General features: G+C 65.9%; 1 protein-coding gene across 7 annotated transcripts; it reads left to right on the forward strand.

The window, feature by feature from the left end:
- The first annotated feature begins 252 nt into the window (after positions 1–252).
- DLGAP3 (DLG associated protein 3) lies at positions 253–26,730 on the forward strand. Of its 7 annotated transcripts, none has more exons than XM_083810539.1 (12): positions 253–352; positions 15,046–15,637; positions 18,200–19,280; positions 20,119–20,324; positions 21,026–21,140; positions 21,275–21,509; positions 22,010–22,350; positions 22,599–22,684; positions 23,432–23,856; positions 24,094–24,185; positions 24,303–24,446; positions 24,839–26,730. In XM_083810539.1, exons 3-12 carry the CDS (start codon positions 18,258–18,260, stop codon positions 25,055–25,057), a joined length of 2,886 nt encoding a protein of 961 aa, XP_083666665.1. In that variant the 5' UTR covers positions 253–352; positions 15,046–15,637; positions 18,200–18,257; the 3' UTR covers positions 25,058–26,730. The 7 variants fall into 7 exon arrangements, with proteins under 7 accessions (XP_083666665.1, XP_083666667.1, XP_083666668.1 ...); XM_083810541.1 differs by having other exon boundaries at positions 300–352; positions 15,558–15,637; XM_083810542.1 differs by lacking the exon at positions 253–352 and adding an exon at positions 430–3,709 and having other exon boundaries at positions 15,558–15,637.
- Positions 26,731–26,952: the final 222 nt, after the last annotated feature.

Raw genomic sequence — 26,952 nt, forward strand, 5'->3', positions numbered from 1 at the left:
CCCCACCTCCTCCCCCCCGGCCCTGCCGAGGAGCCCCGGCGGGCGGGGAGCGGGGGGTCTCGGGGCGCCGGGAGGCGGCGGCAGAGCCGCACCGGAGCCATTTTGCGCCGCCGCCGCCTCCCGCTCTGCCTCCCGGGGAAAATCCATCGCCGCGTCTTGTGGCTGCGCCGCTCGGCGCTGCACTGCGGGGCCGCCGCCACTCGCATGCTGCCGCCCGCCGCGCTCCCACGCGTGGGGCACCGGCCCGGGCCCAGCCGTGCCCAGCCGTGCCCGAACGAGCTGCGGGGGGCCGCCGGGGAGCCGCCGGGCACCGGCACCGGCCCCGGTCCCGGCCGGAGGATGTAGGCACCGGGTAAGAGCCGAGGGCGCGGAGCACGGCGCGGGGGGGGCAGCGGGCACCGGGGGGGGGGGGGGGGGGGGATGCTCGGGGATGGTGCTTGGTTTTGGGGTATGGTCGTCGGGGATGCTCACGGTCGTCGCGGTCTTCCCGGTTCCCCCGTGCCTCTCCCGGGGAAGCCGCGGTCGTCTGCCGCCCCCGCTGGGCGCTCCGTGCCCTCCCCGCCGGGCCCCGGGGCTGGTCCACGCGGGACGGTTCCACGCGAGGTGCCCGGCCCCGCAGGGTCCCCGCTCGGCCCCACCGCGCTGGAGGGGAGCTATGGGGTGCGGGGGGGGGCTGGGGGCATTTGCTGGCAGCGTGGGGAGGGCAGGGGGGCACCCGGCATCTCCCACCTCCCGGTGCCCCCCGGGCAGGGCAGGATTTGGCAGCGCTTCAGCGGGGCGACGCCGGCCATCCCGCTGCTCGCCCCGCTGCGGAGGGCTCGGGGACGGGTCGGGCAGGCCCAGGGCCCCCCCAGCCCCTTGGTTTCCCTTCTCGGCAGCCTCTGGTGCCGTGGGGTGGGAGGGGTGTGGTGCGGGGTGGTGGAGCCGGGTCCCAGCTGGGTGGGTGCCAGCAGATGCCGGGAGGTGCCGTGGGGTGCGAGCCGCGCCGTGGCTCTCACCGCGCTCCCAGGCTTCGTGGCGCAAGCCGGCCCCGCCGGCAAGGACCGGGAGATTTTGGGTGCACGGGGTCCGGGTGCCACGCTCTTCTCCTCTCCTTCTTTCCCCTTGGATGATGGGATTTTGTTCCTCCACCCGGTGCCAATCCTGCAGAGCGAGTTGGCGCCGGGACCGCTCGCCGCTCTCCATCCCGTGATGCCCCGCACGTCACCTCCCTGCCGGGGCTGAGCTCGAAGCCCCGAGCGCACAGGAAGGGACGGAGCCGGGCACGGGCACCAGCAGCCCCCGCGGGAGCTTGGGCTGAGAGCAGGAGGCCTCCCTTGGTGTAAATTGGGGCAGGATGCGGCCGGCAGCGCAGGTTCTCCGTTAGGAAATGGATGTCATTTCCTGTCCATCGCAGTCCCTCACCTCCCTGCTCCGAGCATCCTCCCGCACACGTCCGCGGCCCCCGGCCCTCGAGGACACCCGGCCGTGAGGCAGCTCCGCGGCCTCGAGCAGGGGCACCGAGCCGGGCACAGCCACGCTCGGAGGGCGGAGGAGGGAAAAAATAGCCATCAAAGTGTGGAGCACCCCAGTTAGGGGGGTAGTGAGAGCATCGGCGAGGGGGAGACACAGGCGTGAGCTGCATTTCGGGCTGCGTTACCCCACTGAGCCCTGGCAGTGCTTGGAGGAGAGGGCAGGGGGGTGCCAGGCGGGGTGCACCGGGGGTCCTGCTCTGCATCTCCATCGCCAGCTCGGGGCAGAGCCGTGCTGGGACCAGCGGGGCCTGGAGCCCCTGCAGGAGCCGTGAGGCCAGCGGCTGTGCTGCTGCGGGGTCCCCACGGCTCTGCCCGGCAGCGTGAGCAGGATCAGGCCCCGCGCTCGGGTTCAGTGCCCAGGTGCTGCGGCGGCGGCGGGGGCTCCAGCTCCAGGTTTTGCAGGCGCTCGCGTCTCTCCCATCAGCTGAACTGAAACCCTGGATCCCACCGAGCCAGCAACTGGGATCTGGAGCCAAAGGTGACTCTTGGCCCTCTTCTCCATCACGGGCGAAGCTAAAATCTGGTTGTGAGCGACGCGAAGAGCCTGGACCCGGCTCAGGGGCAGAATGCGTGCCTTGTGCTCCTCCTGACCATAAAATTGGATTTCCCGAAATAGCCTGTTGAAGACCAAACCCCAACAGGGACCGAATGACAGGTCAACAGGGGTGTGGAAGCCCCACCACGATCCTGGCTGCCTGCTTCGAGACGTTGGCAGCGAGCAATAATAGTAATACACGGGGCCATTGCCTGGGAGAGCGCAGAGCCGGGGAGCTAAGAATAGCACCGAGCCGTGCCGGGGGCCGGGGGGGCCGGGGGGGCCTGGGCATGCAGCCGGTGGTCGGATGGATCCCGGTGATGGGTGGATGGAGGCGGCTGCCTGCATCCCTCGTACACCCCGTGGCGCAGGCACGGCAAGGAAGGCAAGGGATGGGGACACGCAGAGCAGTGCCAGGTCTCCTGGACCTGCGTAGTGCCCATCAGCGTGGCCTCGGGGCTCTGCGGTCCCCGAAACCTGGGGCTGTACGGTGGCAGCCATGGGGTGCTGAGGGGGCTCAGCCTCAGGGGGTCGGGCTGCTCGCTGCCAGCTGCGGCGGCAGCACGTGGCGGCAGAGCCAGTGCCCGTCAGATTAAGGAGAATTAATTTGTACTTTCCACCTTTCCGCAGGGCCGGGGGCGCTCCAGGCACCTGGTGTCCCCCACCCCACGAGCAGATGTGCTCCAGCCTCTCCCTGTGTCAGTGCCTCTAAAACCTTCCCTAAATCCTAATTAAATTTCTCACGTTTTCCCCCCACCCCCCGCCAGCTCACTCCTCCCCAAATGCTGGAGTTGGAACGAGCCATGACATGGTTTCTAATCAGCTTCTGAATTCATATTTCTCTTGGCTCTCTTCGGAGGAGGCTTTTCAAAGCCTTTGTCTGATGCTGCCCGAGCAGAGAGCTGCTCTGCAGTTCTCCCTCGAAGCCTCGCTAGCAGCCGGTGCCCGAGCAGCTCGGCACTGCTCGCGGGAGCAGCCGGGAGACCCTACCCAAACAAAGCGCTCTTCGTGGCAGGGAACTCGCCAGGCTGCACCAACAGCACCCAGGGCTGCTGCCAAGAGCAGCCGGGTGGGAGCCAAGGCAGCAGCCTCCCCACCACAACCCAGGGGCCGCAGCCCCCCTGGGGACCGCTGCCGGTGGTGCTGGGCTCCCGGCGAGCCCTGGGTGCTGCTGCGGGCGTCGCGCTGGCTCTGGCTCTGCGCTGCTCCCCGCACCCAGCTCCCGGCTGGGCACCCAGCCCCGCATGCCCGTCCTGGCTCGGCTCCTCTGCGGCCGGTGCATTGCTGCTTTTGGCTCCTTCTCTGGCACCCGAAGCTTGTCGGCAGCGAGTTGTGGCTCCGAGCGAAGCCAGGGGATGCAAACACAAATCCCAGCGCTGCCAAGCCCCAATTAATAACCTGTGAATCATGAGGCCGCTGGAAGAGCAGATGTTTGCGGCGCGGGTGCCAGTGCTCGGCGTTTCACCCGGGGTCTGCCTGGCCCTAAAAGGCAGCTCGGGGAGCCGGGCAGGGTAGGGGCTGCGCTCCCCGCCTGGTCCCTCTCCTGGTGGGGCCAGGAGCCATTTGGGCTGGAATCAGCTGAAGTTTGCGGTGGGCAGAGCGGAGCTGGAGAACAGCCTGGCCGTGGGAGTGCGGGGGTGCCGCGTCGGAAAACTGAAAGGTACCGAATGCCGGCGTGATGCCTGGCGGGGGACCTGCCGCTGCCCCGGCCCCGCTGCTGCAGCTGTAGGGGGCTGCCGGGGCTCTGCTGGGGCTGGGGACCCCTCTGTTTGGGGGCACGATGGGGAAACGCTGCGTGTCTTGGCTGTGGCTGTCCTCACCGTGGTTGTATGATGGTGGGGCAGGATGAGGCCCCGTGGTGGGGCTGCCTGATGCGCCCCAGCGTGCTGCCGGCATCGGCGCAGCGGGGCAGCAGGCAGGGCTCGGCGCTCCCCGGCTCGCTTCTGCTCCGAGCTCCCTGGGACCCCGGGGGGCTGGGGGAGAGGGGAGCCAGCCCCACGGTGCGTGCGGGTGGATTTGGGGAGCCGCGGGCGCGCGGCGGGGCCGGCGGGGGCGAGGGCTGCGTGCAGGAGGAGCGGGGTAGCAGCGCTGGGGCGTGCGTGGGGTGCTGCTGCGCGGGGGCGCGCGGGGGGCGCAGAGCGGTGCGGGAGCGGCTGCGTGGCCGTCCAGGTGCAGAGCGCTGCAGCGGCGGTGCCCGCGTGCCTTGTGCAGCCGTGCGTGCGCACGGCGGGGCCGCGTGTCCGTCCGTGCGCAGCCATGCACGGCGCGGGGGCGTGCGGGCGCTGCTCGGCGTGGGCAGCCCCTTCCCGGGGCGCGGGGGCGGCTGGAGCGCGTGGGGACGCGGGGGTGTGTCTCGAGAGCGGGGACGCCGGCTCCGCCGCTGCCTCTCGCCGGCTTGGAAGGTGCCGGTGTTGGCCGGGAGAGCGGCCGCCGCGCTGCCTCGGGTGGCCGTGACCCTGGGGACACCGCCGTGGCATGGGCAGCCCGTGGGGATTTGGCGGGGAGAGAGCGAACCTGGCCGCCGCCGCTCGAACGTCCTCCGGCTCCCGGCGGGCGTGGATGGGCGACTGCACGGATTAGGGGCTGGGGAAGGGTGAGTGGGGTGCAGGGAAGGAGAAGGGGGTGCCGGGCGGGGTGGGGGGGCTGAGCGGGACCCCCTCGGGACCGTTCCCTGCACCCCTGCGGAGCCACTCCTAACCCTTTCCTGGCCGAGCCCTCCTCGCTGGCAGCCACCTCCTCGTCTCGGTGTGCAGCGTATGGCTCCCGGCCAGCCCTCGCCCAGACAAGCCCCGGCGCAGCTTGGAGCTCGCCCGGCCGGGATGGGGAGCTCCCAGCCCAGCCCCGAGGTCTCTCCTCCCTTCCCCGCAGCCCCGTGCTGTGCGTGCCGGGGCCGGGGGCTGCACACACCGGGGCTGTGCGCGGCCGGCAGCTGGTGCTGTGCCCGAGCTGGGCTCGCCCTTGGGGACAAGCTGCGCTCACCCCTGTGGATGTGGTGGTCTCTGTGAGGGCGTTCGGTTAGGATGCAGGTGAGTGCCCCCTGCTCCAGGCCCCCCCTGCACTGTGGCACATAGTGCTGGGTGTCCCTGTTGCGGTGGAGGGGCAGGAGGGAGCAGGGCTGTGCGCACACCGGAGGTTTTGTCCTGTGCTCAGGGGTGCAGGGGGAGCGATGGCCCAGCACCGGAGAGATCAGAGCCCAGGGCTTGGGGCTGGGAGAGCAGGGGCTGGGGAGCCGGGGGAACCTTCCCCAAGCCCCCCATGGGATGGGGTGGGTTGGGGTGGGCCTTTGTTTGCCCAACCGTCGCGTTCCGGAGGGATTTTCCTGCTCCATGGCAGAGCACCGAGCAGATTCCCGGTGCGGATGGAGCGAGTGTGCCGTGGTGGCACGGGGAGGGCAGGGCTGCACCCCGGTGTGTGTGCCAGGGATGGGGGCTCCCTGGGGCCTGCTCCCAGCCCCTGCTGGAGCCGGGGAGCCCCACGTCTGTTTGCCTGCCAGACGGCCCTGCTGCCGGGGAGCAGCACAGCCGGTGCCGACATCTGTGCTTCCAGCCCTGCCTGTCTCCGTTTTGCTCCTCGGCACGGTGCTGGTGGCAGCCTGGCTGGGGCACTCAGGTCCCTCCGTGCGGCTTTCCCCTGCCACCAAAACCCTTCAATGAGCCGGCATCGCCAGTGTGTTCCGGGAGGGGAAACTGAGGCAGCAAGGAGGGATGTGGCAGAACTCCCCCTTAATCCTCACCGTCCTCAGGCTCGATCCCACGCCTCGCCCCGGGTTGTTTTGTCTTGCCGAGCGCGCACCTCGTGATGCCAAGAGCCGGGGGGAGGCGAGGGCGTCTTGGGACATGGCCTGGGGCAGCGCTGGCACCGGCTCCCAGCCGTGTGCCTGGGGCTTTGGGGCTGCCTGGCTCCTCCTGCAGCTGCCTCCCTGGCCCCGGGGCTGCGAGAGGGGCTGGCGGCGGGGCTGTGGGGTGGCGTGGTGGTGGCCTTGGTGGTGGCCTTGGTGGTGGCTTGGTGGTGGCTTGGTGGTGGCCTTGGTGGTGGCTTGGTGGTTACTTGGTGGTTGCTTGGTGGTGGCCTTGGTTGTGGCTTGGTGGTGGCTGTGGTGGTGGCTTAGTTGTGGCTGTGGTGGTGGCTTGGTGGTGGCCATGGTGGTGGCCATGGTGGTGGCCTGGTGGTGGCCAGAAGCTGCCCCCGGTGCTGTGCAGCCCGGCACCACGTGGCCGTGCTGGGTCCAGCTGCTCCAACTGCTGCTCCAGCTCCATGTGGCCAAACGGGACAATCAGTGGCATGTCCCTGTGTCCCCTCGGTCCCTCCTGAGGATGCGGATGGGTGCGCTGAGGTTTAGGAGCCCCCCCGTCGCCTTGGGGACGTCCCGGCCCTCACATCCCAGCCTGCCACCGGCCTTTGATGTGCAGCAGCTCCAGACAGGCTGGCAGGACGAGCAGCCAACCCGCCGGTGTGCCTGACACCCCACACCCTGCCCTGCTGCCGGCGCTGCTAATTACCCCGCCGGGCAGGTAATTACCCCGCTGGGCAGGTTGGACAGGGCCGGGGCGCGGGTCGGGCTGGAAAGTGACGACGCAGGCCACCTGGGGACACGGGCCACCCAAAGCTCCCTCATCTCCACGGGGTTTTAGGGAGGCTGGAGGGGTGCTGGGGGCTCTGCTCCCCCGGGTGGGTGCAGAGCAGATGACAGGGGGTGCTGGGGGCTGCACCACAGGCTGGGGAGCTGGGACCCCCGGAGCCACGTCCCCATCGCCCGGTGGCGGTGTCAGCGCTCCCGGCACAAAATGTCAACCCATGCAAATGAGGCTGCGGGAGCGGCTGATTGAAGGGCCCTGCCCCGCCTCGGAGTTGCAATCAAATATGCAAATGGCTCCCAGGGAGGCTAGCGAAGGCTATTAATAGTGGGGGACGAGGCTGCGAGGAAGCACGGTGTTCCTGGGGTACGGGAGGCTGGGGGCTGCGCTGCCTCGGCTCGCCCCTCTGCCCTGCCTGGGCCACCCGGTGGCACCCGCCACCCATGTCCCAGGAGGGGTCGCAGGAGGTCCCTGTGTCCCCACGGGCACCAGTACCAGTACTGGCTGGCACCAGTATGGCTGTGGCCCTTTTTGGGGTAGGTGCCTGCCCTCCTGCCCGGACAGAGTGCATTTCCACGCCGAACAGTGGGAAACCCAAGGGGGAAATCCCGATTCCTGAAAGCACGGGGCTGAGATTTTACCAGGGGGAGCCCGACCGGAGCCGAGGAGCAGTCGGATGCCTGGAGGGGACCGGTGCGAGCCCTCGGGGGAATTTGCTGTGAGTGGTTTGTGAGTGGGCAGCTCCTAAAGTGGGGGGAGCTCGGCCTGGGGCAGGCATCTCCGTATGGTGTAGGATGGAGCAGGCGGTGCCAGCATCCTGGCCCCATGCTTGGGTGCCTGGGGGATTTGGGGGCGTTTCCCCTCCGCCCTCCTCTCACCCCCTCTCTCCTCCTTTCCTCCTGTCCCCAGCGAGGGCTGTCACCCTCTGGGACCCCACCGCAGCCCCCTGCCCTCTCTAGCACCTGCCTTGTTCTGGGAGCCTGGAAAGCGCCTGCCCTTTTTAGAGAACTGTGGAAGTAAGGCTGGAGACAACAGTAACTAATTATTCAAAATCTGAACCTGGAATAATTAGCCCAATTAACAGTCTCAGGTGATGTTCTCTTCCAGCTGATAACGGCCTGAGGAAGGAGGAAATTAATTAACCCGTCAGCCTGATGTTTGTAGGTCACGGTGCCCTCTGGATGGCAGCGGGGGCGTTTTGGGGTGCCCGTCCCGCTGGGTGCAAGGCTCCCCAGCCCCTGCGTCTCTGGGGTCTGGGTGCGGGGGCCGTGGGGGGGATGGGTTTGGGGCGGGCGCAGGGAGAGGGTGCCGTGACCCGAGGCCGGGGTGGTGGGCTCGGCGTCCCCCGGGAACGTCACCGGCGCGGGTTCGTTAGCGCGGCGGAAGCTGTAGGCCTTTAAGGTTGCTGTGGAAACAGCGGTGTTCGGTATGGCGAGGAGCCTGCTGCTTCCTCGGCTGCCCCCCCCTGCTGCGGGGAGGGGACCCCCGCCCGGACACGCTGAGCCCCCTGCCCGGGGGTCTCCCTCCGGAGAGGGGCACGGCAGGGGGGTGACGGCACGGCCGTGGCAGGGGGTGCTGAGCTCCTGCAGCCTGGGCCCCATCCCCATCTGCTCCAGCACGGCCCCCCCAGACCCCCGGCTTGCCCTTGGTGTGTGGTGTGGGACCCCACAGCCACCCCACAGCCCTGCCACGCGTGGCTCTGCCCTGTTCCTACCCGCCCCATAACCCGGACCCGCTGGGGCGCATGGGGCCAGCAGCAGCCCCCGCCCCCCCACCCCGGTGCCCTGTCCTCGCACCTCCACCGGCACGCGGTGCACGGCGTGGCCTCGGCGTCCCTCTGAGCTTTTGGAGTTTTTTAATGAGGTAAACGGTACAAAAAGCACCGTTTGCCCTAAATGCCCATCCCTGCGTGAAGCTGCTGCGGCGCAGCCTGGGCCCACCCAGGGAGCTGGCGCAGGGGGTGGGTGCCGCGGGGGGCTGTGGGGTCCGGGTGCTGCACCCCAAGAGGAGGAGGAGGAGGTGGGGGAAACGTTTTTTTCGTTGCATTTTCAATCTTTTTCCTCCCCTCCCCAAGTTTACAGCTCACCTTAGCGGCGTATCGGCCTCCGATCTCATTAAATCAGGCAAATTGTAGCATCTGATATTTTATGGAGATTAAGGTGTGCACCCAGACTCTATAATTATCGGCAAAGATGTATTTACAATACCTTGTTGCTAGTAAACAAAAAATAACTTCGGATCAAAGCACTTTTAGAGGGAAATAAATCTGCCCGCGGAGCCCAGCTGCGATCGGCGGGGAGAGGAGCAGAGGAGCGCAGGATCGCTGCTGCCCGGGGAGACGGGGGCGCACGGGGGTGGCTTGGGGACGGCCCCGGTCCCACCCGGCTGCTGCAAATCCTAAACCTCAAGGGGTCAGGATGTGGTCGGGCACCCGCCGTGCTTGCTCGCCCTCGCCCAGGGGTGCTCGCCCAGGGGTGCTCTCCTGCCACAGCTCTGCCAGGGCAGAGGATTTACACCCCGGGTTTCTCCCAGGCCCCGGCTGGCGTGGGGCCGGCGTTTATCGATGCAGAGCCCGGAGCAGCCGGGTGGTGCCGTGCCCCGCGATTTTTCAGCGTGCTGGGAGCGCTGCGGATTACCGGTGAGGTGACACTGTTTTATCGCTGCCTCAAGTGGATTTATCTGCGCGGCAGGGCCTGGGCTCGCCGCCCGTGTAAATCACCGCAGTGCCTCCAGCACAGCACCGAGGGCCGTCCGGTCCCCATTTGGCCACGCTTCTCATGGGGCTGCGCCATGGGGGGGGCTCCGGGGTCCCCGTTCCCCACGGGGCCCCTGTTGCAGCCGGGTGGTGGGCACGGCCATCCCTTCCCTCCGTGTCTCGCTCTCCTGCCCGCCGAAACGCTAATAAAATGGTGATAATGCCGCAGACGTCCTCTGGAAAGGGCTTTGAGACAGATGAAAAGCCCTACTTAAGAGTGAGGCCATTATTATTTATAACTTGGAGCGAGGCTGTAAATTCAGCCGACACAGCTATTATGGGAAACCAACCTGCTCCCGCGCCGGCCCGGCGCATCGAAGGCTGCCCGGGTGCGGGATGGGGACAGGCGAGCGTGGGCTGGGGGGCACCTGCAGCCCTCAGGGTGGGGGAAATTCAGGGGAAAAGGGTAAAAACCTCTGGGCAGGCTCCAGCCAGGTGCTCGGGGATGGTTCCCTTGGTTTATGGGAAGCACGCGGGTGTGAACGAAGGACATGGTGTGGAGCAGGGTTGGTACCCGGGTCACCCACAGCAAAGCTGGGGTGACCTTGGGGACGATGCTTTGTGTGCGGGGCATCTTCCCCCCCAGGAAGGGACGTGGCTGGGGATGGCAACAAGGCTGAGGCCTCAGGACGGGGGTGTGCGGGGTGTGAGATCCCACCACGACCTTCCCTGCGCTGGCTGCCCGTCTGGGGAGCATCAGGGGCCTTTTACACATTAGCAAAAGCTACATTACAAATAACCCGGCGCGGTTCCTCGCGTGGTGCCCGCAGCCATCAGCCAGGTCAGCGAGAGGCGCGGAGCCGCCGTGACTCGCTCGCGGTCGGGATAATTTTACATCTCTAATTTCCACCCTGAGAGTGGCACAGCCGGGGCACTGTGAGAGCCCAGCCGGGGCCACAGCGGGTGCCGACCCCTGGCCGGGGCAGTGGGGTGGGGGTATGGGGTGCCACGGGGTGCAGGGTGTCGGGGCCGTGCCGCCCGCACGGGGCCGAGGCCGTGGCCGTGGGCTCGTGGCGCTGCCTGCGCCCTGCTCGGGAGCTTCTGCGGGGGACCGAGCTTTGATATAAATATCTTTTTGCTCAGCACACGACCTACTTTCCAGACAATGCCATTAGCCTCTCGACTCCCTCATTCATCTTGCGCTGTCCTCCCCCTGCCCGCCCCGCGGCGGGACCTGCGCCGGTGCTGTGCACCCGAGGAGAGGTGAGGCAGGATGGGTCCCGGCTGGGTGGCACCCCGGGGACCCCGTGCAGCACTGTCCCCAGGGCAGGAGGGGGGCAGGTCCCCTTTGGGGCTTCTCCATCCCATCCTGGAGGGTGCTCAGCTCTGGTTGTCCCTTCCTGCTGTCCCCAGCCCATCAGCCTGTGCTCCTGTGGCAAAGCAGGAGGCAGGCAAGTGACACCTCCAGGATGGAAAGTGGGGTCCAGGGACCCTCCTGAGCACCCCTGGAGTATTCCTGGCACTGGGGCCGTGCACGGACGGCACTGGGGACGATCCCGAGGGATCCCCAGGCTGTGCCGTGCAGTCAGCAAGTGGCTGCTGGGATTAGGGGCAGGCTGGGGCAGGGGGTGCCTGGCCCCACCAGCACAGGGCTGCCCGCCCCCCCGGCTCCCAGTGACGTTGGTTTTCTCCTGAGCGCTGGAGACGACTCCCCAGGAGGCCGGGAGGCCCCGCGCCTGCCGCCTGCGCCCCTCCGTGTGCTGCTGGGGCTGAGCCCTGGCTCGTCCCCTGCAGCTAAAATTAAATATTCAATTTGTATTGCTGGTAAATCCTGTAAATCTCTTTTATCTCTAAGCTCTTGTAGCAGGAATATCAGGGGTGTAATCTCCGCGGGGGCCCGTCCTGCTGCCCTTTGCAGCTCCCTGTCTTGGGCCGCGCTCCCCTTCCCGCATGGCTCCCGGGGGATGCTTGGGAGGCAGGTGGGGAGCAGGACACGGGATGCCTGCAGCAGAACACCCATGGCACTGCCCAGCCCGGGGGCAAGGGGCTGTGCCACCCCCGTGCCCTGTGTGATGGGGACACCGGTGCCGATGTGGTCCCAGCAGTGTCCCCCATCCCCGCCGTGCCCCTGCTCCTCGCTGCTCTGCGCCCTGCCCTCGCGTCCCCCTCACCCGCACGCTCTGCCCCCACGCTGGGCCCACGCCGAGAGCACCGTGCAGAATTATGTAGTTAAATATTTAGCTTTTCATCAGCTTTGCAAATTAAGCCCATCGATTAAAGCGGCAGTTTGGGCCCTCCACTGGCGAGCTCTGCTCGACAGGCTCGTGGTGCCTGTCCCAGTCCTTGGCCCCGGGGTGGGGGCTGCAGCCTGGCAGGGGGGCTCGGTGGCCTGGGACATCCCTCCTGGTGAGGACCTCGGGCTCTGCTGCTGCACCGTGCCCAGAGCCTGCTTGCTAGAAGGTGGCCTGCTGCAGGGAGAGACGCAGAACAGGGCTGGTGCTGCGAAGGAAACTGGTTTTACTGGGCGGCATCTGAGGTCGGGGCAGGGGGTGGCACGTGGGGGGGGAATTCAGGGCGCAGAGCAGCACTGGTGGCCGTTCAGAGCCTTTTGGCATGGCCGCGTGCCCTGAGCTCGCGAAAGCAGCTTTGAAACGATCCCAGGCTTAAGTCATTACACCGCGGGGCTGGGGAGCTAAGTGGCTTTTGGAGCAGACGCAGCACTTCCCCGTGGTGGGAACGGAGCGGGCTGCGGTGGGGATGTGGAGGGTGAAATGGAAACGCTGAGGGCTGTGGGTGGGGACAGGGGGGTTCGTCCGGCACCGCTGCAATCTCGGGGGCTGCGGCACAGCTGGCAGCAGCCGTGCGGTCCCCGCTGGGGCTGCCACATCCCAGGTGCCTGGAAAGGGTCCATGAGGCATGGGCTTCCAGAGGTACTGTTGGCTCTCCATCCCGCTGGGACCCCAGTGTCACCTTCGCCGAGCCGCCAGGGGGGCAGCGGGGCAGCGTGCCGGCTGCTGCTGCCCTGGGCAGTGCGGGCAGATGCTGGGTGTGCGTGCGAGGGGAGCTGCCCGTGGGCATCACCGGCGGCGGGCACGCGTCGGAGCGCACTGAGCCCCGCGCCAGCTGCTCGGCGGTGACACCGGAGGGCGGTGACAGCCCCCGTGGGGACACAAATCCTGCTGCCGTACAGTGCTTGGGCAGCGGTGGCAGGGAGGCTGGGGAAGGGATGAGCTGGGGGGACGCCGGCACGCACTGCTTTGCTGTCCAGGTGCGTTTCCTTCCCAGCTGCCCCGTCCTAATTATTCACTCATCCCTAATTACTCGCTCCTCCCAGCACCCTGAGGCCACTGGTGCTGGTGCTGTGCGTTAATCCATCTCTGAGCTTCTCTGACTGCCCCATCAGGGAGCAGGAGTTAGCCCCATGGCCCTGTCTGTCCCTTCCCTGTGCCCACCGCAGGATGCTCGCACCAGCCCCTTCCTCCTGCCCCTTTCTTTCCCACCCAATTTCTTCCAGGGCTCTGGCTGCCGGCCCCATCCCCTCCCATTTGTGAAGGGTTTTGCTGCTTGTGAAGCAGCTCTTCTACGGGGACGGGGCGCTGGGGTCCCCTCTCCGCTGGCTTTGCCTCTGCAGCACCGGGATGCTCCAGCTGGGGACAGAGCCTGGCTGCTGTCCCCGGGGATCGGCTCCAGCGCTGGCACAAGGCCGTGGCAGCAGCGGGGGCCCCGGGCCCTGCTCCCCCCGGCACCGGTGGCAGCGGCAGCCGGAGGCAGCGGCGCTGCGGCGGGGAGTCCCGGTGCTGGCGGCCGTGCGGGATCCCCGGCAGCTGGGGCATGGTGTGGCAGTATTTCCTCGCTCTGCTCGAGGAGTAATTGCTCAGATGGGGACTTGGGGCAACTCCCATCCCTCTCCCGGCATGGTAATGAGTCAAGAAGACTCAAAGACAAATGGCTCATTAAGAAGCAGTGCTGCATTGCAGGATTTTTCATCCCACCAACCGCTGCATCAGCAGAGGCAGTACCTCTCGCGCGCTCGCTCTCCCCAGCTCTGGGAGAAGGAGCTGTCAGGCAGCCGGTGCCGGTGCCAAAATTAATCATGTGCTTAATAAACTACTCCCATCAAACAACCTGTCCTCGGAGTCCCCTCGTGCGGAGCGGGGCAGATGGGAAGAGCGACGCTCGGTGTCCTTCCCCGGGGACAGCGGGGTCTTGCTGTCCCCAGCTGAGGTCACCCCAGCGGTGCTGAGCCCTGCTGGGTCCTGCTGATGGCCGAGGAGCTGGAATGGTCCCTTCCCTGCACACAGGGCCGGAGCAGCTCCTGCGAGTAACGGCATCAGTGAAGGGGAATAATTCAGGCTCTGCTGCCTGCAGCTGGGCTGGGGCTGCACGAAGGCAGCGGGAGCTGGCTCAGGGTGTCCGGACGTGGTGCTCGAGGCTCGGCTGCCCTGGCCCCTCTCAGCAGGCTCGGTGACTCTCGCTTGCTCTGCCCACATTTGGATTTTTTCAGCTGGCATTTGTCCTTCATGACTTTTTAAAAAAATATCCTCATCCCTTATTTATCTCAAGCTGCCTCTGCTTGGGTTCTGCCCCTCGTTTCTGCTTGCTTTCTTCCCAGGCAGGGCTCGTCTCAGCCCTCTATTTTTGTTTCGTTCCCGGTAGCTGCCTTTGATTTCCTGAGCACACCGAGCACGCTGGCTGTGATCTTTGCATCCTGCTCGCTTGGTGTCCCGGTTTGCCTTCTCCTGGGGCTCCTTCGGCTGCCTGTCCGAGGGCCCGGCGGGGCAGCACGTGGGCTGGGTCCCGTCCCTCTGCGCGAGCGCCGCTGGAAGCAGAGGGCTGCGCACCGCTCCGTGCCCTGCTCGGGGCGAAGCTGCCTTTGTTCTCCCTGAATTCTCTGCTCCTGGATGAGCTCGGTGCCGCGGTGTTCAGCTGCTCCGGAGCTCCTGACCTACCTTCCCCGCTCACGGCTGTGCTCCATCCGTGCCTGCTGCATCATAAATATTGCACGGGAGCGCGCTCTCGGAGCGCTGGCGCTGGGCACGGCGCTGGGCACGGCATCCTCTGCGCAAACGGGGCTGAGGCTGGGCTTGTGGGGGCCAGGGGGTCCCTGGGGAGAGGGACCCCAGGAGGGGTCGGGGTGGGGGGACAGCACCAGGGATCGCTTTGGGAAGGGGATGATCCCGTAGCTGGCTCCTCCAGGGGAGCGTGGTGCTTCCACTCATCCCCCCCTGTGGTTTTGGGGAGGATCCCCCGGACCCTCATGGGCTCCATCGAGCGAGCACAGCCAAAGGGGGCTGCCCTCACCCTTCCCTGTAAAGTAATTACTTACAGGAATGACAAACTTCTGACTAATTACACTATCTCTTTCCTGCCTGACACAACTAATGAAATATCCATGAGCTGCTTTCAGCTAATTCAACTTTTAAGAAAATAATTACCCGACGCAGAATTATGTACTAAATTAGGTGATTCCTTTACTAAGCCCCCTTTTTTTTCAGGCTGAGTAAATTTTACTAATACAGCCTAATAAAATAACAGAGTAATTAGTAATAAAATAAAATGTTTGCTTTCTGCAATCCTTCTCGCTTACAACTAGTTGGGAAAAAGTAAATAGATTAAAAGCACGGTGGAACCGACCTGGCGGTATTCCGTATTTATTTTCATCCAGCGACTGTAGATCAAATTTGCTCAGCTCCTAAGTGGGAAGACCATATTTTTTTTTTTTTTCAGACTCCAGCTCGCACGCGGTGCCGGGAGCTCAAGCTGCGTGTTTGTTCTCTCTTGCTTTCATCACGAGCCATAAAGATCCCCAGCAGGAACCGCGCTGCCAAACTTGTCGCTAATTTGCAAAGCAGAATGGACCGGGCTCGCGCCATCCTCGCTGCGCGCCTCTGCCGGGCGAGCGGCTGTAAAAAATCACTTTGCTCGCGCTGGAAAGCCGAGGTGGCAGGAGGAGCCTTTGTGGAGCATATGGCCGGATCCAGAGCAAATCAAAGTCAACGGCGAGGCAGCCGCTGGGCCGGCTCCGGCGCCCGCTGGCAGGGAATTGCATAAGAGGATGTGGCTGGGGATGGTTTTGGGGCGTAGCCGGGCGAAACACGTGCGGGGCTGCGCTGGCCATGGGACTGCCTCGGTCGGAGGAGGGAAGGAGGCACTGCTAAAAATCCCGGGGGATTTGGGTCAGGCTCTTTTTTGGGGACAACCGCTCTTGCTCTTCCTCCCTCTGCTTCCTCTCCCTGCAGACCTTGGTGCCCCCGGGACACCCTGCGTGGAGGAGCCAGCGGCCGGGCCATGAGGACAGCATCCCCCTGAGCGCCGGGCGGTGAGTGCACAGCCGGGGCCTGCCTCTCTGGGTGTGCCCTGGAAACCTTGCAAAGCCTCGTTTTGCGCTGCAACGCTTTGCCAGACCCAGGTGTTGCAGCGGGGTTTGCAATCCTGTCCCCTCCCCATCGCGTGCCCAGGGGTGCTGGGTGGGACTGGGGTGTCGGGGGGGTGCCGGGGGTCCGGGCTCCGTGGGGGCTGCACCGGGTACCTGCAGCTGGGGGAAGCAGCACGGCGCTGCTGCCGAGGCTGAGATCTCCCCAGGCGGTGTAAGGAAGCAGAATTACCTCTACTAAGGGCCCCTGTGGGAAGTGAAGCGGGGAGCTGAGTTTGGGTGAGCCCAGCAGCACCCCGGGGGTTACGAGCCCCAGTCCTTCCCCCCGACCCTGGGGTGGGCAGGAAAGCCGCAGAACCAAAAGTCAGGAGGAAGTTGGTGGCGAGGGAATTGCTGCTGGGAGTTTCTCCGGGCTTTGGATGCAATAAAGGCAAGAAGTGAGTTATTTGTAATGGTAATTATGCTCTTCCAGTTTATCCTAGCACATAATTGTGTGGGTGGTAGGTTCCCAATGGTGGTAATTACCCTGGTGTTAAATGGCACAAAATCCAGCCGGTGCTGGGTTTTTTCCCCCATTTTGAGTCTGTGATTTTGTGGGATGTGGGGACAGGAAGGCTCCCAGGGGTCTCTGCATAGGACCCCCAACCACGCTGCCCATGCAGAGCCCCCCAGGAGCGCTCCCGTCCCCTTCCTGCTGCCAGCAGCTGTGGGGGAGCCGTGGTGCTGCCTCGCCGGAGCGCTGGCTTTGTTTAATTCCTCCAATTCCCGAGCACAAAAGCCCGCCCGGCTCCTAATAACGGGCTGCTCGGCTGTTGTGACTCCTTCTTCCTGATGTGGTGGCAATATTTGGATCAGCTGAGCACTTCCCTCCGTGAGCGTGAGATGATAGCTCAGCCCGCGGAGGCAGAGCTGGGGCTGGGAGGGAGCCTGTGGTCACCACCCATCTCTCCATCCATCCATCCGTCCGTCCGTCCGTCCGTCCATCCATCCTGCTGCTGACCGCCCGTGTCGCCGCAGCTCCCCCGGGAGGGCAGAGGCCTTTCTTTTTTGTAGCATGCTGCAGCTTCCTTCGTCTTAAGAGGCAGCAATTAGCGAGCCTCGTTAGAGCAGGAGCAAGATTACGAGGGCGGGGGGGAGACGAGTGGGACCGAGTGATCCAGCCTTGAAGCTGGGAAGAAAGGCGAGGGGAGAGGCTTGCCGGGGGGGGGAGCACACTCCCCGGCTGCTGCCAACGCTGGCAGCTCCATCAGACCATGCTGCGCTTGGAGGCGTCAAGTCCCTGTCCTCTCCCAGAGCTCTCCCTCTCCATCCCTGTACACCCCCGGCCATCCTGGGGGCCCCTCGTCCATCCTCCCCCCAGCTCCCCACCCAACAGCTCTGTTCCCATGCTCCGGCTGGGCTGGCTGTGGCCCCCAGGGCTCCTCGTCCCCACTGTGTCCCCTGGGGGCTGTCCCCGGACATGTCACCGTGGCTGGAGGCTGATCCGGCTCCACAAGAAGCCACCTCGCCTGAATCTGATCCCAGAGACAAGGTGCCCAAGTCACCCTCGCTAAATATGATAACGTGCATTATTTGATGCCTGTTAATTAGCCAAGCTACACTGGAGAATAAGCACTTTCCTCATTTACAGTCGTACCCAAGGCAGGGCCTTGGAGGGGCTGTAGGAAGACAAATCCCCCAGGGGTGCGTATGGCACTGGGCATCCCCACGGCACCGTGGTGCAGCTGGGGACGTGGCGAGGACAGAGCCAGTCCCGGAGCCACCAGGCAGAGGCACTTCTGTTGGAGCAGGGCTGATGCGACGTTCTTGCTTTTGCTTAAGGAAATGGTTAAACGAGAGCGACACGAGCGTGGTGGTGCTGCCCGGGCACGTGGTGGCAGAGGATGGAGGCACTGGGGGAACGCGAGGTGTCGAGGGAGCTGCTGTAAATGCGGGGTGGCGGCGGCGCTCAGGCAGCACGGCGGCTGGGTGGGAGGACGGGCTGGATGGAGATGTCAGCGCCGCGGCAGCCCCCCCGGTCCCGCTCCCCGCTCCAGCTCATTAGCGGCTCTGTGAATCGCGACGGCTGGAAAACTCAGCCAGAGCCGTTTTCCTAATGGAAAAACACTTCATAATATTTGGTGTCGGGGAAGAAAACAAGTTTCTGATGATGTTGAAATGTCCTCCCTCACCGTCTGCAAGCTATCTGCTTTGAATGCTTCGTAGCCGGCTGCTGCTTCTTCCTAGAAATCCCCACGTTTCGGCATCCACCCGGGCAGCCAAGTGAGAGGCAGCCCCGCAGCCCCGCGCGTGCTTGGCACCGCTGCCTGTCTGTGCCCCGGTTTGGCCGGGTCCCCAGCATGCCAGGTGGGGTTTCAGGGGCTCAGCCAGGGCCAGATCCTGCCCCAGGAGCTTCCTGGCCTCCTCGGTTTGTCCACACAGCGCAGCCCAAACACTTTACCCGTGCAGGATTGGGGTTTTGGGATGGCGGAGGGGAGTGTGACGGTGTGCCCGTGCCTGTCCCCGCAGGTGAGCCCGCAGGGACAGCCCTGCAGGATGCCGAGGCTACGGGGCGGGTGCTGACACCATGAAGGGCTACCATGGGGAGCGTAGCCAGGCACAGCACTCCTCCGGCCACCGCTGCCGCTGCATCCCAGAGGACTGCGAGCATCCCACGGACTACGTCGCGCACGGCCCCGAGGGCCGGCAGCCGTACCTCCTCAGCCCCAGCGAGCCGTGTTCCCTGGAGCATCCCTTCTGCCCGGCGCGGAGCCCCGGCGCGGCCGGCGAGTGCCCGGGCGGGCCCCTGAGCGAGCCGCCCTCCGGCAGCGCCAGCAGCACCTTCCCGAGGATGCACCACGCGCAGCAGCAGCCCTACGACTCCTGCGACGAATGCATGGCGACCGCCCACCCCGCCAGCAAGATCAACCGCCTGCCGCCGACGCTGCTGGACCAGTTCGAGAAGCAGCTGCCGCTGCACCACGACGGCTTCCACACGCTGCAGTACCCGCGGGCCGGCGGCGCCGAGCCGCGCAGCGAGAGCCCCAGCCGCATCCGCCACCTCGTCCACTCCGTCCAGAAGCTCTTCGCCAAGTCGCACTCCCTGGAGGCGCCGGCCAAGCGGGACTACAACGGCACCAAGATGGACGGCCGCGGGGACGGCTACCACCACCACCACCACCACCACCACCACCACCACCACCAGTCCCGCCACGGCAAGCGCAGCAAGAGCAAGGACCGCAAGGTGGACTCCCGGCACCGGTCCAAGATGATGGGCTGGTGGAGCTCCGACGACAACCTGGACAGCGACAGCAGCTACATGGTGTCCGGCCGGCACGCCGTGGACCAGGGCACCCAGTACTGCGTGGACGCTCCCGAAAGTGCCTTCAGAGACTTGACCTTGAAGAGTCTAAAGAGCGGTGGGGAAGGAAAATGCCTGGCCTGCGCCGGCATGTCCATGTCTCTGGACGGCCAGACGCTCAAGAGGAGTGCCTGGCACACCATGACTGTCAGCCAAGCCCGCGAAGCCTACCCCAGTGCCGGCGGCACAGAGAAAACCTTGATGCTTCAGGAGGCAAAGGCCAAAGACAGAGCCTACCAGTACCTGCAGGTGAGGGGGCCGGGCAGGGCTGCCCCATGGGACCACGGCCAGAGATGCTGTGGGACGAGCTGGGGCTGGATCCTTCCATCCTGGTCATCCCTGGCGGTGTGGGGCCATGCAACGCCAGCTCTGCTCCCTGTCCCCAGCGCAGCCTCATCCTGCGCTGCTGCTGTTGTCCCCTCTCCTTGTGGGTCCCCTAGCAGAGCACCGCTGCAATCTCTTGCCCCGTAGTCCTGTGGGTTGGGGTCGAAGCAGCGCTGCCTGCACAGGCTCCTCGCAGTCCTGTGCCCTCTCCCTCATCTGGGCTTTTATCCCTCTAGTGCCTGGCCCAGTGCCACCGCCTGGCCCGTCACGTCACCAGGCTCCCTTCTAGGTCACCCCCCTTTCAATTAAAAGCTAATTAACTCTTCGCTCCCTTTCCCGGGGGAAGGAGACAGTGAGTGGCAATCTGAGGGCGGGCGGCAGCGGGGGGATCGGGGCAGGGTGCCGGCCCCATCGCCCTCCCCGCACGGCCCAGGGACGCCATCCTGCCACCGCAGCCTGGTAAGGACCCCGTGGTGCCGGCGGCACGGCCACCAGCCGGGTGGCCGCGCTGGCATGGGTGGGATTTGGCCCAGCCGCGCCTGCTGGGGGGGCTGCGAGGTGGGAGCGGGTTTTGGGAAACAACCCCATATGGGGCAAGCAGGGAACACAGCTGAGGCTGCCAGGAAGGAGCAGCCCTCCGGGATTTGGGGCAGGGAGGGCAGAGGAGAGGTTCCACACGCACCCTGGGCTCGGGCTGGGCGCGCACGCCGGGCTCGGGCTGGCTCGTGGCATCGCGCGCGCCCACGCTCGCCTCCTGCCCCAGGTGCCGCAGGATGAGTGGAGCGGGTACCCGGCGGTGGGCAAGGACGGGGAGATCCCCTGCCGGCGGATGCGCAGCGGCAGCTACATCAAGGCCATGGGCGACGAGGACAGCGCCGACTCGGACGCCAGTGCCAAAATATCGCCCCGGGCGGCCACGCGGCGGGACAGCTACCGCCGCTCCTCCAGCGCCGACCAGGCCAGGAGCAAGTAAGGGCTGGTGCTGGGCTCTGGGGAGGGATCCTGGGCCGCAGCCACGTGCGAAGGCTGGGAGAAGAGGTGAAACTGCAAGATGGCTGCAAAATACCCAGATCCAGGGGGAAAACGGGCCTGGTCCTTGTCCCTGTCCCTGCTGCCCGTCGCGCGGAATTGCCCCTCTCCCGATGGCTCTGTACCAGTGGGGACCCGGGATGGCTTTTTGGGGTGGTGAGGATGCCCTGCTGGGGACCCCCCCATCTTTGCAAGGCTGCCAGGAGCGCTCGCTGCAGCTTCTCGCTGCGTGCATGGGTGCAGAGCTGCAGCGGGGACCTTGCATGTGCTGCTGCCACCGCTTGTGCCCAGAGCCCACAGCCACGCACAATGACACCGTGCCAGGGGCAGCTCCACCTCGGGGGGGCTGCCATGGGGACCCCACTCTGAGCATCTCTGTGCCAGACCCAGGCAGAGAGCAAAGCACCAGGCAGGCGTGGTGCAGCACGATTTTGGAGACCGGCATTCAGCCTCCACCTCCGGCAGGAGCCAGGAAGCCCCCGGCCCCCCTGGGAGGTTGGGGAGGTGGGAAGGGGTCTTCACAAGAGCTCGGGGGGCAAGTGGTGGCCTGCGGGAGCATTGCTGCGGCTGCTTTTCCAAACGCTCGGCTGGAATGTGTTGCTTTTGGTGCCATCCCTTCTATTCCCACTGTCTCTCATTAGGTTTGCAAGTAGGCACTATTCTGATTCATATATCTGTAACTGTCCCAGCTGCGGCACGCCACCTCGAATGCTCCCTCGGGGACAGGGCTACGGGCGCTCCTTCACCACCGGCCAGGTAGGGCCTCCTGTCCCAGCTGGGACGTGTCCCCAAGGCGGGGACCGAGGGCAGACGCTCCCCTGAGCACCTCCTGCCCCGCTGGGCTCCGTCCCCCGCTCGCCACCCCAAGCATCACCCACCGCTCTCCCCAGATCAACGACGAGCTCAACCACCAGTTCGAGGCTGTGTGCGAGTCCGTTTTCGGCGAGGTGGAGTCGCAGGCGGTGGAGGCGCTGGATCTGCCCGGCTGCTTCCGCATGCGGAGCCACAGCTACCTGCGGGCCATCCAGGCGGGCTGCTCCCAGGACGACGACTGCCTCTCGCTCTTCTCCATGTCGGCCCCCCCCGGGCCTCCCATCACCAGCAGCATCCTGAAGCCCAGCACCTGTGAGTCCCGGGGGTGGCAGGGCATCGGCAGCGCGAGGGTCCCCGCGTCTCCCCACCTGCTCACCCAGGGCTGCTGCCCCCCTCAAGCCCCAGCCCCCCGCAGCCCCCAGCGTGGGGTGTGAGCATCCTGCTCATAGCTCAGCCCCTCATTTGGGGTCTACTGTGCGTCCCCAGCATCCATTTTCTGTCCTTCCCCCTGCTTCTTTCCCCCTTCTTGCTGCATGCTGTGGCAATTGATCCAGCACGGGCCGGGGCAGGTTCCTGTCCCTTTCTGGGGATAAGCTGGCCAAATGGCCACTTGGGGTCCTGCAGGGCTAACCCAAGCTGGTGTCTGTGGCCCTGCTGGTCTGCGCCAGCCGAGGTGCAAACCCGGCCGGGCTGTGGGCCCTTCGCTGCGGGAGGAGGTGGGCGCCGCTCCCCGGGGCCCTCGCTCGCGGTAGGAAATGAGAAAGTGTCTGTGTTTTCACGCGCCTTTTCATCCTGCGCCTCTCCCACAACAGCTTTCAGTTACAGAAAAGCTCCACCTCCCATCCCTCCAGGAACCAAAGCCAAGCCCCTCATCTCCGTCACGGCGCAGAGCAGCACCGAGTCTGCCCACGAGAGCTACCTGCCCGGCGAGGTCGCCCGCAGCCCCGCCTGGTCCAAAGACGCCGCGGCCCGCTGCAACTCGGCCGAGAGCCTGGAGAGCTCCAAGGTGACGGCCGTGTCCCTCGACCTGCCGCCCGTCCAGCCCCGCGCCGCCCCCAAGCCCTCCACGCTCATCATCAAGGCCATCCCCGGCCGGGAGGAGCTGCGGAGCTTGGCTCGGCAGAGGAAATGGCGTCCCTCCATCGGCGTCCAGGTGGGCTTCGCTCCTCTGCCTGGGTTTGAGCCCCAAATCCCAGTCTGCCCAAGCTGTGTGGGTGATGCTGAGCGGCTGCTGCACGTCCCCTGGCTGCTGGTGTGTCCCCACGGTGGCCCTAATGCCACCCCTGTGCCCGCCGGCTCGCCCTTGCTCTCCCAAGGGTGCACCCTTCTCCTCCTGGTGCTGCACACCGAAGCGCCCGAGGTGTGGGGCTGCCCAGCTCACTCTCCCTCTGTCCCCGGCAGGTTGAGGCCATCTCCGACTCGGACACGGAGAGCCGGAGCCAGAGGGAGTTCCACTCCATCGGGGTGCAGGTGGAGGAAGACAAAAGGTACCGAGGGGCCAGGCCGTGCCGTGCCCCGAGCACTGCGCCGAGCCCTGCCAAGCTCTCCTGGCCGTGGCTTTCCCCCGTTGCAAAGCTTCACATCCCCCTGGTTCCTGCCGCAGCATCTTCTCCCTCTCTCCTCCCAGCTGATTCCCCCAGAGCTCAGCACCATCCTCATCCTAGGCTGGCTGCCCCCGTATGGGGCAGGATCTGGCCTTCGCACTCACACCCCATTGCTGCAAAGGGACAGCCCGGGGAAGGGGCTCTCCTGCTCCCACACTGTGCTGGGGGCTCCTTTGCTGGGTTCAGCCCTGGGCTTGGAACCCGGCCCAGGCCCAGGTGAAACCTCTGCATTTTTCTGCAAAAAAAATGTGATTTTTCGCCTGGGATGGGAGCGCTGTGAGCCTCACAGCCTGTGAACCTGCACAGCCCGCAGGAAGCGAGCTCTGGGTCCGTGCCCACCCACCCCGGTGCACGCTCCTCGGCATCCTCCAGCACCGTCCAGCACTGGTAGCCATGGAAACGGGCTAAGAGCACAGGAAATGAAGGACTGGCAAGATGCAGCTGCTCAGGGCTGTCCCTGCAGACACCGTGCATCCCCAGCCTCACCTGCGAGCCTCCCTCACCCCACATATGCCCACGATGCCACTAGTGGGGGGACAGGGGTGGCAGGAACGTCATGGCTGGCTCAGGACCCTCTGCACCCCTGGTGCAGCCACCACAAGGGTCCCCACGTGCTCTCTCTCTCCCCAGGCGAGCTCGCTTCAAGCGCTCCAACAGCGTGACGGCGGGCGTGCAGGCGGACCTGGAGCTGGAGGGCTTCGCCGGCCTGGCCGTGGCCACCGAGGACAAAGCCCTGCAGTTCGGGCGCCCCTTCCAGCGGCACTCCTCGGAGCCCGAGTCCGGCCGGCAGTATGCAGTGTACAAGACGGTGCACACGCAAGGCCAGTGGGCGTACCGGGAGGACTACCAGATGCAGTACGACGCGGTGGAGGTGCCCCGCCGCGACGCCTGGGTGGAGCGGGGCTCCCGCAGCCTCCCCGACTCCGGCCGTGCCTCCCCGTGCCACCGCGACGGCGAGTGGTTCATCAAACTGCTGCAGGCGGAGGTGGAGAAGATGGAGGGCTGGTGCCAGCAGATGGAGCGGGAGGCCGAGGACTACGACCTGCCGGAGGAGAGTGAGTGGGGCTGGGCTGCGGGGCCGGGCTCCCCTGGGGCTGCATTGGCACGGTTCCCACCTGCGGAGTGCCTTGGAGCATCCCCCCTGTGATGCCACTTGGCTCAAGAGGTTGGGGTCAGGGTTGATACCTTGGGGACCCCAAATGATGGAGCAGGGTCCTTGCCAAGCGATGGGGAAGGGATGCTCATGTCCCCATGGGAGATCTGACCGTCTGCTTTCTCCTGGGCCCTGCCAGTACTGGAGAAGATCCGGAGCGCCGTGGGCAGCGCCCAGCTCCTCATGTCCCAGAAGGTGCAGCAGTTTTACCGACTCTGCCAGCAGAACATGGTGAGTGCCTGCCCAGCATCCTGGGGCTGGTGAGCGGGGCTGCAGCTCAGCCTGGTGGGCTGGGGGGCAGCAGAGCCGATGCTCTGTGGGATGATGTGGCCCCTTTTGTCCCCGCAGGATCCCAATGCCTTCCCAGTGCCCACCTTCCAAGACCTGGCTGGCTTCTGGGACCTGCTGCAGCTCTCCATCGAGGATGTCAGCATGAAGTTTGCGGAGCTCCAGCAGCTCAAGGCCAACGGGTGGAAGATCATCGAGCCCAAGGTAAGGGCAGGGCTTGGTAGGGGAGCACAGGGCTGGTGCTTGTGCGCATCCCTCCCTTCTTCGTCCCCAAACACATCTGTGGCCAAACTGCTGCTGCCAAGCTACCGCCGGCAGAACCAGCGGGTGCTTTCAGCAACCACTTGAAAAACAAAGAACAGGAAAAAACGAGGCCATTCCTCTGCTGCGATATTGCAGCCGGATTCTGGGCAGCGCTGTCTGCAAAGGGCCAGGCACGATCCCACGCACGTGCACGCTGCGGGCGCACAGCCCCGCGCCGATGTTTGAAGGGACACGCGGCCTCATCTCACCTCCCCATCGCATGCAGGGGGGGGCTAAGGGGGACGAGGGGTCGGCCCCGTGCCCACCCTGAGGCTCCCCCGTTGTCCGTGCAGGAGGAGAAGAAGGTGCCTCCCCCGATACCAAAGAAGCCGCCGCGCTCCAAGGTGCACCCGGTGAAGGAGCGCTCCCTGGACTCGGTGGACCGGCAGCGGCAGGAGGCCCGCAAGCGGCTCCTGGCAGCCAAGCGCGCCGCCTCCTTCCGCCAGAACTCGGCCACCGAGAGCGCAGACAGCATCGAGATCTACATCCCCGAGGCGCAGACCCGGCTGTGACAAGGGGGGGGGCCTCGGCTTTTCTACCCGGACTGGATGGCGCGTCCATCGCTCACTGTGATCGGGGGCCGCGGGGACACCCTGGGGGCAGCGCTTGGCCCACTCACAGCTTCTCTCTTTTTCTATCGTAGACGTTTCATGGATCCGACGGTGAATGAACACCAACCCGGTTCTGCCCCGTCCCGTCGCCCCCCCCGCCCGCATGCCCCTGCCCGCCTCTGCCAGGGTCCAGGGCTCTTCCTTCCCCCTGCCCTCTTTGGGGCCGTGTCTCAGCTCTTCTGTCCCTTGGCCCCCCTCGGTCCCTGTCCCGTCCGAAGGAGAGGTGACCCCAGCCGCCAGCCCTGCTGGGTGGGAGGGGAGGGGGCTGCAGGCAGGCCCCCCCCCGCCTCTCTGTAACTCAGTGCAATCCCGCGGCCGTGGGGACGGGCCCCCCTGAGCCCCCCAGTCCCGTGCCCAGCCGGAGCCCCGCTCCGCTCCCCGCCTCCTGCCCCGGTGCGCGGGGAACCCAGGGGTCCCTGACCTATACACATATATAAATATAACCTAAGGAATAAAACAGAAACTACACACGACCAGAGCTGTGTTCTGGCGGGCGGGATGGACCAGAGCAGCAGAAACCCCCAGCCCCGCTTCCCTCGCACCAAGCATCAGCACTGGCGTCCTGCACCCGTTCTGCCCCCTTCTCCCATCTGTCTGTCCATCTGTCTGTCCGCACGCTTGGAGCACCTCGGGGACAGGGCAGACGGTTCCCCCTCGACTCTCTGACCTGGTGCAGGGCGTGCGAGCGAGGCGGCAGTGTTGGGGAGACTTCCCCATGCTCATGCAGGACCCCACAGTGCCGGGCTCATGCAATGCCCTGGTGTGGGGACAGCAGAGCGGGCACGCCGGGCACGGAGCTGCCGGCCGGGGCTGGCCTCGGCATCCCCTGCACACGGGGACAGGGCTGTCAGCGTGGGGCTGATGGAAATTCCCTGAAGGGTTCCCCCCTTCTCCCCAAGCTGCCGGTGTTCCGCGGGGATGGGACACCCCAGATGGGGGTTGTCATGTCCCTGGTGCCCTGTGGGGACAGGGGACATCCCGGGATACAGCCCTCATGCTCCAGCTCCGTTGCCTCTGTGCACAGAGCCAGGAGATCCCCGACGGGTGCTTCCCTGGGGCATTCAGGGATGATGCTGCATCTGTCCCCATCCCTGAGCACGTTCACGGTGTCCCCACCCCGAACACAGCCCACATGGGGCAGGGGTGTGGTGTATCCGTGCTGGCAGCCCTCGGAGAGCAGCTGCCAAAGGGAACAGCCCCAGCTGCCCGCTCCCACAGCCCCTGCCCCAAAGGGACGCCTGCCTGCACTGTGACCCCTTCAAGGGCTTCCCTCCCCGAGCCCCCTTCTCCCCAGGGGCTGTCCTGGTGGGTGGCAGGAGGGGAGGATGCCATCCGCGCCAGCACCCTGCCCACGAGCTCCCATGGGTGCTGGGCACCTCCCCAAACCCGTGGCCAGCCCTGGCCTGGGGCAACCCCGCAGGATTTTGGGGCGGGTGGGCTCAGCTTGTGCCCCCCTGCAGCAGGGGGTGTGGGTGGCTCAGCGGCAGGGCGATGCTTTTGGGGAGGCTGCTTTGTACCCTGGGGAGAACACGGTGCTAAAGACCTGGGTGTCACTTACTGGGGGGGGGGGGGGGGGGGGGTGGGCACAGAAGCCACACCACGGGCAGCGGGAGCCAGGCTGCTGCTTGCAAAGGACACACTGGTGACAGGAGGGGGGTCTGCCCCGGGACTGAGCCCCCCCAGCCAGCAGCCCCCACCCCCAGCCCGGCCCTGCCGCCTCCACGCCGTAGCTTTAGCGATGTGCCTGCAAAGGGACGCCCCGAGCCCCCCCGAGCCCCCCGGCCCTGCCAGCACTG

This window comes from Anser anser (assembly GCF_964211835.1).
Source record: "Anser anser genome assembly, chromosome: 24".
Classification (NCBI taxonomy): Eukaryota; Metazoa; Chordata; class Aves; order Anseriformes; family Anatidae; genus Anser; species Anser anser.